Below are 15,971 nucleotides of genomic sequence, written 5' to 3' on the forward strand. Positions count from 1 at the left end.
GTCATCTGCGTCAGCTTTAAAGATAAAAACTCATCAAGATGAACTAGGACACATCTTAAAAAGACCAAGTGCAGAATAGTAAGCATAATACAGCATTTAATTTAAAATTAAAGCAATGTATTAATTACTGCATATGTATGAGGTGAGGAAATATAAAAGCACGTTCAAGGGGGCTGTACATGACTTTTAGAAAAGCATGATGCATCTCTTTTTTATAAAGACTGACCTCAAGCACAGGTTGCCATTTGTGTAACCTGAAGTAGGTATGCCACCACTCACTCTACTGTTCCTTCTATTTTTTTTTAACAGTTATTCGTCACAACAACAACAAAACTTTAGTATAAAAATAAGAAAGGGCAAGTCTAGTAAGCAAAGCTATAGGACAAAGTGAGGATTTAATATAACAATTTTTTTTTTTTTTGAGGCAGAGTCTCTGTCACCCAGGCTGGAGTAGTGCAATCTTGGCTCACTGCAAGCTCTGCCTCCTGGGTTGACACCATTCTCCTGCCTCAGCCTCCCTAGTAGCTGGGTCTACAGGCGCCCGCCACCGCGCCCGGCTAATTTTTTGTATTTTTAGTAGAGACGGGTTTCACCGTGTTAACCAGGATGGTCTCCATCTTCTGACCTCGTGATCTGCCCGCCTCAGCCTCCCAAAGTGCTGGGATTACAGGCGTGAGCCACCGCGCCCGGCCTAATATAACACATTTTTAAGGAATGTCAAATTTTTAAGGTTATTAGTAAAATACAGCCATAGTATAATATTGAATACCTCGTGAAAAAAAAATTTTTTAAATCATTATAGTAGCAAAAATCTAAACACGTTCTTGACAATGACAGCAGGGACATGGCTAAGTTACATGGCACCTCCACACTGCACAGTATCAAACTACCTCTGGAGAAAATAAGAAAGTCATCACCAGCCTCTATAATGGGCCCTGCTTACGGGTCATAGACCCCAGGCTTGGTCAGTCCCAACCCCCGAGGCCATCCATGTCCCCTGCTGAGCCCACTCCTCCGCAGGAGGCCCCAGGGGTTCCTCTTCTGCCCAGACCACAACAGGACAGGAGGGCCACCGGGTGGGTCCAGGTGGGTCCAGCCGTCCAGCTGTCAGCCAGGCATGGCCTGGGGCAGTGTGGGCCACCGTGTGGTCTCTTTCACATTTCCATTCTTTCCACACTGGAGGACCTGCCTCTATGCTTTGGCCCTTTTGCTAGAGCACTCAGCTGTCTCAGGCAGGTTACACTACAGACTTCTCACCAGAGCCTGCAGTGGGCTCTGTTCAGACCTCCAGGTCTGAGTGGTATGCCATTGGGTTCCCTGGAGGCTGACCAGCTTTTCTCCACAGCTTAGGATCAGTTGTCCGGCATTTAAAACCATTCTTTACATATTGTCTTTCCAGCTTCCCAGTGGGATATTTTCTCATCTTCTCCTCAGATTCTAGGGGGTATGTTACTGGAGAGAGAGCACGTGTATTTTCAAAATAACTGTTAACACTATCTATTGAGCAATGCGACACAGGGATCAGGGCTGTGGTGACACATGAAGTAGGGCTGTTTATTCTGAGGAAAAGTCAGGGGAGCAGCCGGACACACAGACCTCATGTAGCACAGGAGCCCTTCTCAGTCAGGATGGAGTAATGTGCCCAACAGCAAAGCAGCGGCAGGCTCCCCATGGCCAGAGCCCAGCACACCAGTCCCAGGACCAGCCCGACTTCTCCCTCAGGTTTGTCACAAGTAACTTTCGCAACATGAATTCCCTCTCCTGGGCAGGCTGCCCGAGCTGGAGGTAGCAGTGCCCACCCCAGACCACTCAGCCATCCAGGTCAGTCACTGGGCGTTGCAAGAAGGTGATCCCTCGGACACAGTCTGGTCTGGTAGAATGTGACCAGCCTTGGGGACCTGTCAGGACACAAGCTGACCACAGGTTCCTGACCAATGAAACACGCCACGGGGCCCTTCCCAAGCACCTGGCAGCTGCTACATCCAGAGGTCACTGTGCTGCTGTGACCAGGACCAGGTTGCTGTACAGCATCCTGGTTGCTGAACAGCATCTGTTCTTTGCTTAGTGCTGATCAGCACCTTTTTCAACATGGTCCTATTTTGCAAATTTCTTCTCTGACACACAGCATTCTGGCTGCTCTACGTATCTGCCCTCGGTCTGCTCACTCTGTGACCTCTCCATGCTGCTTAGTGGAGGCTGGACTTTCAAAAGGCCAGGTAGCAGGAGGCTGTCTGCTATGAGAGATCAAGCTCCCCTACCTCCACTGTAAAACCACATGTGCACCAAAACCATCCCTTCTGTATCGTTAACCCATCTCCCTCAGCAGCCATCATCCCCGTCACGACTTCAACCTGTTTAATTCTCCCCTGCATTTCAAAGCCCCACCCCTTTATGGAAATGACTGGAGAGAGGCCTGAGCTTGCCACCCATCCTATCCTCTTCTATGAATTTCTACACTGAGGAAGAAGGAAAGCTAAAAATGACTTTTCCTAGGATCCACTGCCTGTTGCTGAGGGCCAACCAACTGTACATCCACAAGGTTTGGGAGCCCCAAATTCAGCCGAAGCCTGCCCTGAGTGGTCCTTCCGACACTCCACCTATCAGGCGGCACCCTCATCCTGCCCAGCCTCTCAGAACTCAGCGTTTCTAACAATTGTGCACAGGGTATCTCCCCTAGCCTCGCTGTGCCACTCTTTCTGTGTATCTGCCTCCTGCATCTGGCCCCAGGGGCGCCATCTCTTTATCCTCCACTTCCACCACCATGGCTCCTCTCAGCATTGCACACCAGCAAAGCTGCAACCCAGGACTCCAGCTTAGCTCCTCACTCTGCTTTCACCTGTGCATTCTAACGCCCGTTTCTCATCTCCACCGGGATCCTAGAAGGCGCCTCAACATTCGTGTCCAAAACCATCCTTCAAATCTGCTCCTCCTCCAATCATCTTTATCTCATTAATGGCATCCTCACCTGAGCTGCTCAAGCCAAAACTCTGGGAGCCATTTCCCCAGAATTCTTTTCATTGAGCTTCTATAATCAAGCATCACTATCTACTATCTACTTATTCTATCTCCCAAAAATCTGTGAAATCCACCCAGCACTCCTGCCTCCCACAGAGGAGAACCTGCCCCAGGGACTGCAACCATGCCTTGCCTCAATGCTGAAAGAGTTTCCCACTCCTTTCCCTACACCTGCCCTTAACCACCCCGATCCCCTCAGCACACTGAGGCCTGAGCAATCCAACTGCATACCTCAGCACACCACTCCCAGATTAAAACTCTTTCATGAGGACATTTCTTTAATCTGGAAAAGGTAGAGAAGACAGTGCTAAGGGTTAAGATGACAAGACATCAGACTCCCCCTTAAGATCAAGGGCTAGACAAGAACAGTCACCATCGCACCTTCTATTAAAAATCGTGCCCTGGCCGGGTACGGTGGTTCACGCCTGTAATCCCAGCATTTTGGGAGGCCGAGGTGGGCAGATCACGAGGTCAGGAGTTCGAGATCAGCTTGGCTAACATGGTGAAATCCTGTCTCTACTAAAAATACAAAACTCAGCCGGGCGTGGTGGCATGCGCCTGTAATCCCAGCTACTTGGGAGGCTGAGGCAGCAGAACTGCTTGAACCCGGGAGGTGGAGGTTGCAGTGAGCTGAGATTGCATCGCTGCACTCCAGCCTGGGGGACAGAGCGAGACTCCATCTTGAAAACCAAAAAAAAAAAAGAAGAAAAAAAAAATCATGCCCTAAGTCACAGCTGGCTCAGAGAATCACGGAGATCAAAAAGATACTAGAGAAGACACAATCAGCCAAAGCAAGATACAAATCAACTATGAAAATTAATAAGAACTGAGCAAAGTTGTTAAGATAAAGTCAACTTACAGTATTAATTTGAAAATATAATTTAAGACACACATAGAAATAGCACCCAAAAATAAGTACTTAGCAATATCTTTAATGAAAGATGTTATGAATGTTTAATGAAGAAAATTCAAGTTTATGGAAAGATATTCAAGACAATTCAAATCAATAGAGAAATGTAACATTTTCTTTGGTACACTCAATAATAAAGATTTTATTCTTTCCAAATTGATCTGCAGAGTTGGTGTGATTCCAATCAAAATCTCCACAAGGATCATAAAATGTATATAAAAGTGAAAAGGATCAAGAACAGTCTCGACCTCTTGCAGAAATATTACATGGGCACATTTGCCCAACCAGACATCAAGTATTATTACAAGGCTATGGTGACTAGAATGGCGTAATTCTGTGGCACGAGGATAATCAGAAATTCAACAGAAGTGAGCCCAGAAACAGACCCACACGGAGACACTCGATATGTCAGAAGAGGACAGCGTTCTCAGTGGACAATACTAAGGCAACAGGTTCTCCACACGGTGAACAAGAAACTGAATTCCCTTACTCAAACCATAAACAAAATTCAGTGCCAGGTAGAATCAAAGGGCAAAATCATAAATAAAACTTTTAGAAGACAAAATGTTTGTCACCTCAGGCTAGGGAGGAATTCTTCCTTTACGTTTTTTCTCCTTCTCGTGTAACACTTTAAAACATACACAAGAAAAAAGGGAACCGTATTATGAGCCACATGTATCTACCAACCACCTTCAAAATCAACCAGCACACGGCCTACTGTGTGTCATCTGCACTTCCACCCTTCTTTGCCCACTACTGCATTATTATGAAGCAAATCTCAGACATGACATCATCTCACCATAAATACAGGATAGGACTTAAAGGTACAAACGATAAAGGGAAAAATTCATGTATTTGACATTAAGAACTCTGATATCAAAGCACATCATGAAGACAGAAAAACGCAAGCCACAGACTGGGAGATTCTTATTTGCAGTCCATATATCTGACTAGCATCCAATATATATATTAAGTATCCCTATGAATAAGCAAAAGAAAAACAACCCAACAGAAACATAAGCGAACAACATGAACAAGCATTTTACAATGGAAGAAACCCTACTGGTCCATAAACATAAAGATTCTCAACCTCATTAGTAATCAGGGAAATGCAAACTGAAACCTTTACAGGATATAGTTTCATAATCACTAGCCCCCCCCCCCCAAAAAAAAACGTGGAGCAACGAGAGAGTTCTTTCACTTCTGCCAGGAGAATAAATAGGTGCATCCGTGTCCGGCAGCAGCAGAGGCTTGAGCAGAGCCCTACCCCGGAGGTTCCCCGGAATTCCACTCCTGTGCACATCAGGTCACATGAAACAAAGTTCACAAGTGCACTATCCATCATGGTAAGCAGCTGGAAACAGTCCATTTTCCATCAACAGTAGGATGGACGAATATATATTAATACAATGGAATGCTGCACGGCATTAAAAAATGAACTATGCCAACATGAATGAAACCCAATAATATAAATATTAAGAAGGCAAGTCGGAGGAGTACATGCTATATGATTTTATTTCATAACAAACAAAATGAAACTATTTCGTATCCAGACATACAGACATAAAATTATACAGAGAAGCAGAGAATAACTAATACAAAACTGAGGGTGGTAGAGAGTCGAGGAATGCAACCAGGGAAGACATATAAGAGGGCTAAGATATTAGTAATGTTCTAAGACTAACACATTGTAGTATGATAGTTACAAAATCATTTTTTTACAGGTAAAAATTCTTCCATGAGATTTCATGTTCTAAGACTAAAGTCTAAAATCCAAGGTGGTGCCTGGCAACTGCACTACCGCTCTCAGCATCACCTGACCACTCTCCCTGCTTTCTGTGCTTCGGCCACATTCTTCTTCCTCTTCTTCTTCACTATGTCCTCCTACCTCAGGACCTCTCACATGCCACCTCCCCTGTATGGAATACACTTCCTCCCATATTGGCACCTTGCTAGATGCCTACTGAACCCCCAAATCCCACTCAACAATAATCTAATCAATCAGAATCGTCACTTTAATCGTAGATTGATTCAATCAGGTTGGTCTTCCTTGAAGTTCCTGTTCTCTTTCCTGCAGGATTCCCAGGTGTTCACTTCCCCACTATGCATTCATCTGCAGGGGCAAAGGTAACTGCTCTCTTATTTACCACACCATTCAGCACCCAGCGCACTGCCTGTCATGAAATCCACAAATCAACCAGCTCTTTACTTTAAACAAACAAAAAAAAAGGCCTTTTTTTTTGGAGCAGTTTCAAGGTTACAGAAATTTTGAGCAGAGGACACACTTTGCATTGGTGTGACACATCTGTTCCAATCAATGAGGCAAACCTGGCTACGTTATGATTACCTAATGCCCACAGTTGACATTAGGGTTCACTCTTGGTGCTGTACATTTTCTGGATATGGACAGATGTACAATGCCATGTATCCACCGTTACAGTATCATACAGAATAGTTTCACTGCCCTAAAAATCTGCCTAATCATCCCTCCCTCCCCACAACCTCTGGCAACCCTTGATCTTTTTCCTGCCTCCATACTTTTGGCCTTTTCCAGAATGTCCTATAGTTGGAATCACACAGTATGTAGCCTTTTCTGGTTGGCTTCTTTCACTTAGTAATATGTGCTTATGTTCCTCTGCATCTTTTCATGGCTTGATAGCTCATTGCTTTTCAGTGCTGATTATTTCATTGCTTAGATATACCAAGCTTTATTTCCCTATTGACCTACTGAAGACATCTTGGTAGCCTCCAAGTGTTGGCTACTATGAATAAAGTTGTTTTAAATATCTGTGTGCAGGTTTCTGTGTAGATATAAGTTTTCAACTCCTTTGGGCAAACACCAACAAGCATGACTTGGAAATTTCGTAAACATCTGCGAAGCTGTCTTCCAAAGTAGCTGTACCATTTTTGCAATCCCCATTAGCAACACCACCTGTTGCTACCCATCCTCACCAGCATTTAGTGTTATTGGTGTTTTCTATGTTAACCATTCTAACAAATGTGCAATTAAAATGTGCAGTAGGAGCTCATTTACTGTTTTCACTAAGGAAGGCCAATGACACAGTGGATGCTTCTTCAGCCTCAATTTCACCTGCACACAGGATCTGTGCCCAGATTCCACATCCATAGATCTGAGGTGAGACCCTAACACTTGTGTTACTTGTTATTTTGTAAATTCCACCAATGATTTTTAAGCAACTGGTCTAACCAGGGAACTAAATATTTTGAAATCTCAACTATCACATATCTTATTCGTGTTGCATTTACATTGGTGATTTCCTGGTGAGCTATGGCAGATTTTACATGTGACAGAAAGAACAAATCACAATCATTTCCAGATACGCAGGTCCTCGCTTAGTAATTATGACATAGTGAATGCTTAAAAAATAAAATTTAAAAATGTATCTCATCACCACTTATTTTCAAAATCATCTCAAAATACATGTTTTCTGGAAGACTATACTGCAAGTGTGTGTGTCTGTGTGTGTGTGTGTGTGTGTGTGTGTGTGTGTCCTCCTAAAAACTCTACACTACCCAATAACTGTTTAGAGATCTCACGTGATTTTCTCAATATTGCAGATAGATTTACAGGCTTACAAGGAAAGGCACAGAGGATGAGTGGTGGTTCCTAAAAGCCAGGCCAACTGGTATCTAACTAGGAACATTCCTTTTTAAAAAAATATAAATTCCTAAGGCCCAATGAAGATGCTGAAAGAGCAGTTTCAAGGTGGAATCTAAAATTCCAGCCAAGTTTAGAAACCTCTGGTTAGATCAACTCGCCCCATGTTTTCCCCTATAGCCATGCTCTCTAAGCGGATCATACGATTACCCTAAAACTTCTCCAAAACTCTACACACGTTCCAATTTCTGAATGATTAATAAGACAAATTCTAATATAACAAGAAAGTGATATCCCCACATTGGTTATTCAAAATTCTGAATTATCTTCCTGTAGAATAACATAATGGACTGTGGTTGGATTCTATGACAGATCACCAAACACCACTTAGGACCTATCTATTACCTATAAAAATATTTCTACGAAAAATGTATCGTGGGTTCTAACTTGGGGTGCCAGAAAGGGTCCCACCGACTCCATGTTGTTCCTTCTAGACTTTCAACTTAGGTTCCAGTCTTCATCCTGTTAGTTTCACTGGTAGGATTCCAGTAGTATGCAGGGGGAAAAAAATCAATGAGAGCTAATATAACTTATGTTTCTTCAGAGTTATCAGAAAAAAGCTAAAGTTATTTTTACAAGAATCCACTTCTGCTAGTTTCAAATTGTGTGTATGTAGCTTGAAACAAAACATCCTTCCCAATCTTGCCTGAAGCCTCTCTCCAAGCTTGCCTCCTGCCATTCAGACTGCATACCAGTCATCTTAAAATTCTACACTGCCCAAACTTCCTGCCTGGCTGTCATTCTGTGCCTGTACTTTTGTTAGTCCCTTCACATACAACCCGCATTTCTGCAACACCCAGAAGCATCAGGGAAAGCTGTACAGGAGGATTTACAGGCAGTTCATGCCTACACTAAGCTGCCTGCAACTATCATCCCAAACATCCCAGACTCTACCAGTTACTTTCCTGTTCTCCGTAAGCCACCCAGTAGTGAAAATGAAAGTGAAACTAAATTCTGAGTAAACTTCATCTCTAAAATACTTACCTAAAATCTTAATAATTTGATAAGAACACAAAAGCACTTGGCAGAACATATTTTTAAGATATTCAAACTTAACTCACCTTGCCTATTCAAAACATCTTCATGATTGTTATCATGAGCACAGATCAATGCCAAATGTTAAGTGTGCTGCCTTTCTCCATACTTATCTTCCTAATTGTCTCCCAAGCAGATTTTCTAGTCCCAAGTACACTCTAAGGACTTTCTAAACCACACCTGCCATACAGATTGTCCCACAGGAGCACAATGTCAGCGAAACACAGGAGGCTGCCAGCCCCACCTCTGAGCGCTCCTTTCAGGCTCCTCACTGCTCATTCTAATGCCCAGTCATTCCATGCCTGTTGAAGGCATTCTGCCAACGAGAAGAATAATGACAGTATCTACTATCAGACAGTATCTGTTATTCTCATAGGCAGAATGATCTAAAAGGGCATTGAATGATTGAACAAGTACTTCACTAAAGCACTTTACATATTCCTTCTCTTTTAATATTCACATAAAGACCCCATTCTAATAAAATAGGGAGCCCAAGGTCAGGAGGCAGTAGGCCACAGGTGGCAACGTTCATGCTCCCCATCATCGCCACAAGCAATTATTAGACATCTTCTGTATGCAGGGTATACAGCAGACACACCACGATCTGGTCCCATAATGCCTCACCCTAACTGATGAAACGGCATACAGCTAGTCTCCCTCCTGCCGATGCTCTGTGCCCCCTTTTCCAAAACTAATCCTAAAACACATCTCATCACTTTACTCTCTTGATTTAAAAACCAAGTGGATCAATTCATTCAGTCAAATATTTATCCACTGGGGATAAGTAAAATAAAGGTGACTAATAGGCCCTCATTACCCCAGACTTCACATTGTGGGGAGTGACGGGGGAAGGGGTGGTGGTGGTGAAAAAGAGAAGCCAAGGAGTGTGCAGAGATTTAAAGCCAGGCAGACCTTGGAGAACATGACAGCCTGGATCTCACAAATCAGAAGGGCACAAACACAAGCCAATCAGAGAAAGGAGCCCTCCAGGCACAAAAGCTGGCCCAGAGGCCCAGGGCAGAAGCTACCTCAGTTCATGCAAGGCAAGAAAGGCGGCTGCGCTCAGGAGTGAGGAGCCAGCAGTCTCAGATCATGGGGAGGAAGCAGTGTAAGCAGTTGGGAATTTATTCCAAGTCTGACGGAAAGCCAGTGGGGAATTCTAAGCATGGGAGTAGCACAGTCCAATTGCCATTTTTAAACATTACTTTGGCTGTTGGGAAGAAAATGGATTGCAGGGGAGCGAGAGAGCGGCCAAGAGCCCCACCGGGAGGCCGCTGCCATTTACTGACCTCCCAGGGGAGAGGCCAGGGCCAAGCAGCCCTGGCCTCCACCCATGCCCATCTCCAAGTTACAAGCCGTACCTCCTTTATTACAGGGCATCAGCACAGGCCACGTTTCCCTGTCTACCACCCAGCCACATACATGGGCAGCCAAAGCCAGTGCCATGCCTCTGATCTCCAATGCCCAGATCTCCAAGAGCACACAGCAGACACCATGCTTGAATAAATGAAAGGTGCAGCTCCTAAGGCCACTTTCAATTTTGGAATTAGTCTTCTCAAATAAACAAAAAGTCTCCTTCCAGTAAGAGTCTCTTGTACATGCATTCATTCTTTTGTTAACTTATATGAAGCGAACAACACAATTTAAACGAGAGTTGGGGTCTATTCCTCATACTTCTACTTACGATTTAGTGCTTTATAACCTACACAAGATGGTCATTATGAAGCAGGCTTCAGGCTAACAGCTTATAAATATTTTTTTTTCCCAATTTCAAATCTCTGAATTAACTTTTGATCTTCCACAGGCCGAACGTGGTAGCTCATGCCTGTAATCCAGCATTTTGGGAGGCTGAGATGGGCAGATCACTTGAGGCTAGGAGTTCGAGATCAGCCTGGCCAACATGGTGAAACCCCATCTCTACTAAAAACACAAAAATTAGCTGGGCGTGGTGGCGCATGCCTGTAATCCCAGCTACTCAGGAGGCTGGGGCACAAATATCACTTGAGCCTGGGAGGCAGAGGTTGCAGTGAACCGAGATCACACTACTGCACTCCTGGGAGTAGTGTGGGCGACAGTGCAAGACTCTGCTCAACAACAAAAAAGAATTAAAAAAAAAAAAAAAGGTCGGGCGCAGTGGCTCACACCTGCAATCCCAGCACTTTGGGAGGCCGAGGCGGGCAGATCACGAGGTCAGGAGATCAAGACTATCCTGGCTAACAGGGTGAAACCCCGTCTCTACTAAAAATACAAAAAATTAGCCGGGCATGGTGGCGGGCGCCTGTAGTCCCAGCTACTCAGGAGGCTGAGGCAGGAGAGTGGCATGAACCCGGGAGGCGGAGCTTTGCAGTGAGCGGAGATTGCGCCACTGCACTCCAGCCTGGGCAACAAAGCGAGACTCCGTCTCAAAAAAAAAAAAAGGCAGAGGTCAAGAAAAGAGAAACTACAAATATACTGCATTTATGAAGTCACTTGCAGTTGTGGAGGCTCTTCTATGTCCTCAGGCAATTGTGTATTTAGAAGCAGATATCTCAGAGCTGCCAAGACATCAACATCCCCTCGACCTGCTGCCTCATCTGCACGATGCCCTCTGATTCTGATTCTTCTTCATCCTACGAAGGCTGTTAAGTTCTCTTCCTCCTCAATATTTTCAGGGATTGCTACTGAGTCTGCCCAGGAACTTTGGCTATACTTACTGGCATAACTACAGAAAATCATGTTTCAGAAACATAAACCTACAAGATTATATGGTGAAGATTTAAACCTATTTGGATTATCACATGGTCAATATTGATCACAGGCTTTTATTTACTTACCTAAGTAATGTGGTGGATGAAATGACATAGGCTTACTAGTCGCTGAATAATATCCAATTGCTCTCTTAAATCGAATAACTTTGTCATCTGTTCTAGACTGAAATAAAGGCAGGAAAACCTTCATAAATGAGTGTGCCACTGGTCATGTGTATCACAATGTTTTTATAATTCAGCACATGTATAATATTCTGCAGCTTTTCAAGAGAAGAATTTAGAATGACGTTAAAACTTTCAGGGAAAATCCAGAGATTATTACAAAAGAATCAAACCAAATGTGAACTCTTTTAAAGCAATGTAGTTATAAGAGCAGAACTCCAACGTGGTAGTCAGGGCCCTGGGTTCTAGCTCTAGGACTTCTCTGACTTCCACTCTGCTCGGTCTCTGGTCCTGCCCGGAGACGAATCTCAAGCCATCTGCACCAAGGGAACGGATGGCAGTGACAGACTGGGGATGTGCCTACCCAGGGTTTCAGCATTTTTTTTTTTTTTTGAGACGGAGTTTCACTCTTTCACCCAGGCTGGAGGGCAGTGGCGTGATCTCCGCTCACTGCAGCCTCTGCCTTCCGGTTTCAAGCAATTCTCCTGGCTCAGCATCCGAAGTAGCTGGCATTACAGGCGCCTGCCACCACGCCTGGCTAATTTTTGTATTTTTAGTAGAGACAGGGTTTCACCACGTTGGCTAGGCTGGTCTCAAACTCCTGACCTGGTGATCCGCCCGCCTCGGCCTCCTAGAGTGTTGGGATTACAGGCGTGAGCCACCGTGCCTGGCCAGATTTCAGCTCTCCAGAGACACGGCAGGAGTTTCACAGAGCCTTGCCTATTCTACTGATGCCAACTTGTTGGCATACCTACTTCCCCAAAAAAGAAGAAAATCCCTGACCATCACCTGAAGAAAACAGACAAATCAGAGATTTATAATGCCATATGACTGACTTGATACAGTCCATATTCTGAAAACTCCGAAATACAGATTCTATTAAGCTCGAGAACTTATGAGCAGCAGACCGCACCAACCGTCTAACTGAATCTCCCTCCTTCTATTCAGGCTGGAAAAGCTGGGTGAAGCAGCTGAGACTTCCTGGCTGGCAGAGACCAAGACCAGGCTACCTCAGCCTCGGCCTCGCAACCTGCAGCTTTCTTCCAGTGGCCTGAGCAAGAGCTCTCAGACCCATCCAGTCAGCTTGCACCCACAAGTCCCCTTCTTCCAAACCTGGCCACACTACTATGCAAAGTCGTATCCCATGAATCTGTTTTTTTTTTTTTTTTTCTTTTTTTTACCTGTGAATGCTGGAAAACATCTTTAGCTATGGCATCCAAGTCAGAGGTGTCCTGAATGTTGCGTACATAATCAGCAACGGCTTTGATCACTACGTCACAAGGTGGCAAGACCAGCTGGTGGGCCCGGACCTGAGAAAACAAACGCAGGTGTCAACAGTGGACGGTGAGCAACCAGAACCAGGCTAATCTGAATGCAGGAGCCAGAAATTTCAACAAGGAGCTACTATCTAAGATCGTATCAGTGCCTGATGATTGTCCACCTGTGAGATCTTGGCCCTAAGACTTCCCTGAGCGGTTCACATTTTGAAGCTCAAGAACAAGATTTTCCTTTCAGTGGATGAAATACAACTCAGCTGCTTAAACTGTGTTGGGTGAAAAGAGCATCTGACAGCCTTCCACCACTTCTGAGAAGTCCAAGACTTGTTTGCAATTAATTCCAAGCCCAGGACCTGCATCCATAACAAGTGAAGCACAAAGCAGCCCAGAAAGAAGGCTTGGAGCCACCATTCGCTCCCTTTCTTTCAACACCAACCAATAAAGATGAAGGCCTGCACCAGTAGGACCTTTAGATTACAGCCCAGGACTCCCTGAAACTGTAAGCATAAATGCAGTTACCAAGTTCTTGAATCCACCTTCAAAGGCCAACTTCAGCTCTAACTGGAGAAAAATGGTATCACTACCTGTTGAGGGGCATGTTTGAGGAAAGTGACAAAGAATATCAAATAAAGTGTAGGAACATCTCATTAGCCAAAAACAGCTGATACCAGAAAAACGTAAGTTAACAGGTTGAAAAGAAGACTAACCACGTAATAAGAGCTTTGTGGTAGGCAGGACAATGACCTCCCAAAGCTGTCCACATCCTCCTCTCCAGAACCTGTGAACATGCTGCATTACGTGGCAAAATTCAATGAAGGCTGCCAGTCAGCTGATCTCCAAATAAGAATCCTATCCTAGATTATTCAGACAAGCCCAAGGGAACCACAGGGTCCTCGAAATTTGGAGAAAGGAGGCAGTGATGCAGCATGACAGGGCCTCAGATACTCGAGGCTGGACAGGTCAGGATCCTCCCGAGAGCCTGCAGAGGGACCAGCCCTTGTATGTCAATATACAAGGGAATGAATGTTGTCTTCATGCCTGCTGACACAACATTCATTCCTCATCCTATAATGGATCAAGGAGTAATTTTGACACTCAAGTCTTATTATTAAAGAAATACATTTCATCAGGCTAGAACTGCCATAGAAAATGACTCCTCTGATGCATCTGGGCTAAGTATATTGAAAACCTTCCGGACAGAATTCACTACTCTAGATGCCATTAAGACCATTCATGGCCGGGCGCGGTGGCTCAAGCCTGTAATCCCAGCACTTTGGGAGGCCAAGACGGGTGGATCACGAGGTCAGGAGATCGAGACCATCCTGGCTAACACGGTGAAACCTCGTCTCTACTAAAAAATACAAAAAACTAGCCGGGCGATGTGGCGGACGCCTGTAGTCCCAGCTACTCGGGAGGCTGAGGCAGGAGAATGGCGTGAACCCGGGAGGCGGAGCTTGCAGTGAGCTGAGATCCGGCCACTGCACTCCAGCCTGGGTGACAGAGCGAGACTCCGTCTCAAAAAAAAAAAAAAGACCATTCATGATTCATGGGAGGAGGTCAAAACATCAACCTTAACAGGAGCTTGGAAGACTCGCTTGACTCCAACTCTCGTGAATGGCTTTGAGGGGGTTCAAGACTTCAGTGGAGGAAGTCACTGCAGATGTGGTGGAAATCGCAAGAGAACCAGAATTAGAAGTGGAGCCTGAAGATGTGACCAAATTGCTGCAACTTCATGATAAATCCTGAATAAATGAGGAAATACTTGTTATGGACAAGCAAAGAAAGCAGCTTTTTGAGATGGAATCTACTCCTCGTGAAGATGCTGTCAAAGATGTCAAAATAAAAGCAAAGGATTTAGAATAGGACATAAGCTTAGTTGATAAAGCAGTGGCAGGGTTTGAGATTAACTCCAACTTCATAAAACATTTCTACTGTAGGTAAACTGCTATCAAATAGCATCGTAGGCTACAGAGAAATCTTTCATAAAAGGAAGAGTGAACTGATGTGACAAACTTGAATGTTGTCCAGTTTCCTGAAACTGCCACAGCCACCCCAACCTCCAGCAACCACCACCCTTATCAGTCAGCAGCCATTAGCAAGACCCTCCGCCAGCAAAATGATTCCAACTCACTGTAGACTCAAGAGATCATGGCATTTTTTTACACTAAAGTATTTTTGATTAAGGGATGTACCTTGTGTTTCAGACGTAATGTCATTACACACCTAATAAACTACAGTACTGTGTAAACATTTCTATTATATGTACTGGAAAACCTAAAATTGACATGACTTCTCTGTCATTTCCCTCCAGGCCCCTGCTCTCCAAGGCTCCATGTATGTGAGGAGGTGGCTGCAGAACAGCAGAGTCCCCTTTGGTAAGTGCCTTTGCCTTTCCAAGTCTCTGTGAGTGAGAAATGCACAAAACAGGGACATGTTCCAGTGAGTCATAACGGTGTATTAGGTTACTATTATTTTGTTGTTGTTGAGGATCACGATGATATATTAGCTAACATATCTTAGCTAGACACTCTTTTAAGCGTTTTATGTAGAGTACTATATTAATTCTCACACATCTGTCATGGCAGCCCTTGTTTGTGTTAGTGATAGTACCCTCCACAGGGTTCCAAGTGGTCAGTTGTGGCCCACAGGCCACTAGCAAGTGGAGGCAGAGCCCTTGGCAGCCACGGAGGGCCTGCTGCCCACCACACAAGGGCTACTCAGCTGCTGCTGGGCCCCCTGTAGGCAGCAGTACTAGTGATGAACAGAATCCTGGAACTAGTGCCAGTGAACCTATGGAAACCTTGCGTGATCTGGGCATGCACTGCTGTGGTGGCCTTCACGTTCATGACGCACAGTGGGAAGAAAAGAAGAGTCGGCTCAAAGGTATTCAGCCCAGGGTGAGGTCCATAGAACGGCCAGATCCAAGATGCGGCTAGCACCCCAAGCTGGTGGTGGCCTAATGTTGCCCGCGCCAGAGGCCAGTCCTCGATCACTCCAAACCCCCTGCTTGAGAGTTCCAAATGAAACAAGCAGGTCTTCCTACCAGGACCTAGGTGAGCTTCTGAAAGAGCACAAACAAGCAGGCCTCCTGGATTTCCCCAAGTGACTGAACAAAGCAGGTCCCACATGCTTCACAGCACAATGGA

General features: G+C 44.9%; 1 protein-coding gene across 1 annotated transcript in view; it reads right to left on the reverse strand.

The window, feature by feature from the left end:
- FAM120A (family with sequence similarity 120A) overlaps positions 1 to 15,971 on the reverse strand; it is a gene marked incomplete at its 5' end in the record, with an annotated part of 114,203 nt that overhangs the window by 55,694 nt on the left and 42,538 nt on the right. Inside the window, 2 exons of the mRNA XM_011999456.1 lie at positions 11,453 to 11,549; positions 12,730 to 12,858. Of these exons, the coding sequence (XP_011854846.1) occupies positions 11,453 to 11,549; positions 12,730 to 12,858 (226 nt within the window). The remainder of the gene's footprint in view (positions 1 to 11,452; positions 11,550 to 12,729; positions 12,859 to 15,971) is intronic.

This window comes from Mandrillus leucophaeus, unplaced genomic scaffold (assembly GCF_000951045.1).
Source record: "Mandrillus leucophaeus isolate KB7577 unplaced genomic scaffold, Mleu.le_1.0 Scaffold593, whole genome shotgun sequence".
In the NCBI taxonomy this organism is placed as follows: domain Eukaryota; kingdom Metazoa; phylum Chordata; class Mammalia; order Primates; family Cercopithecidae; genus Mandrillus; species Mandrillus leucophaeus.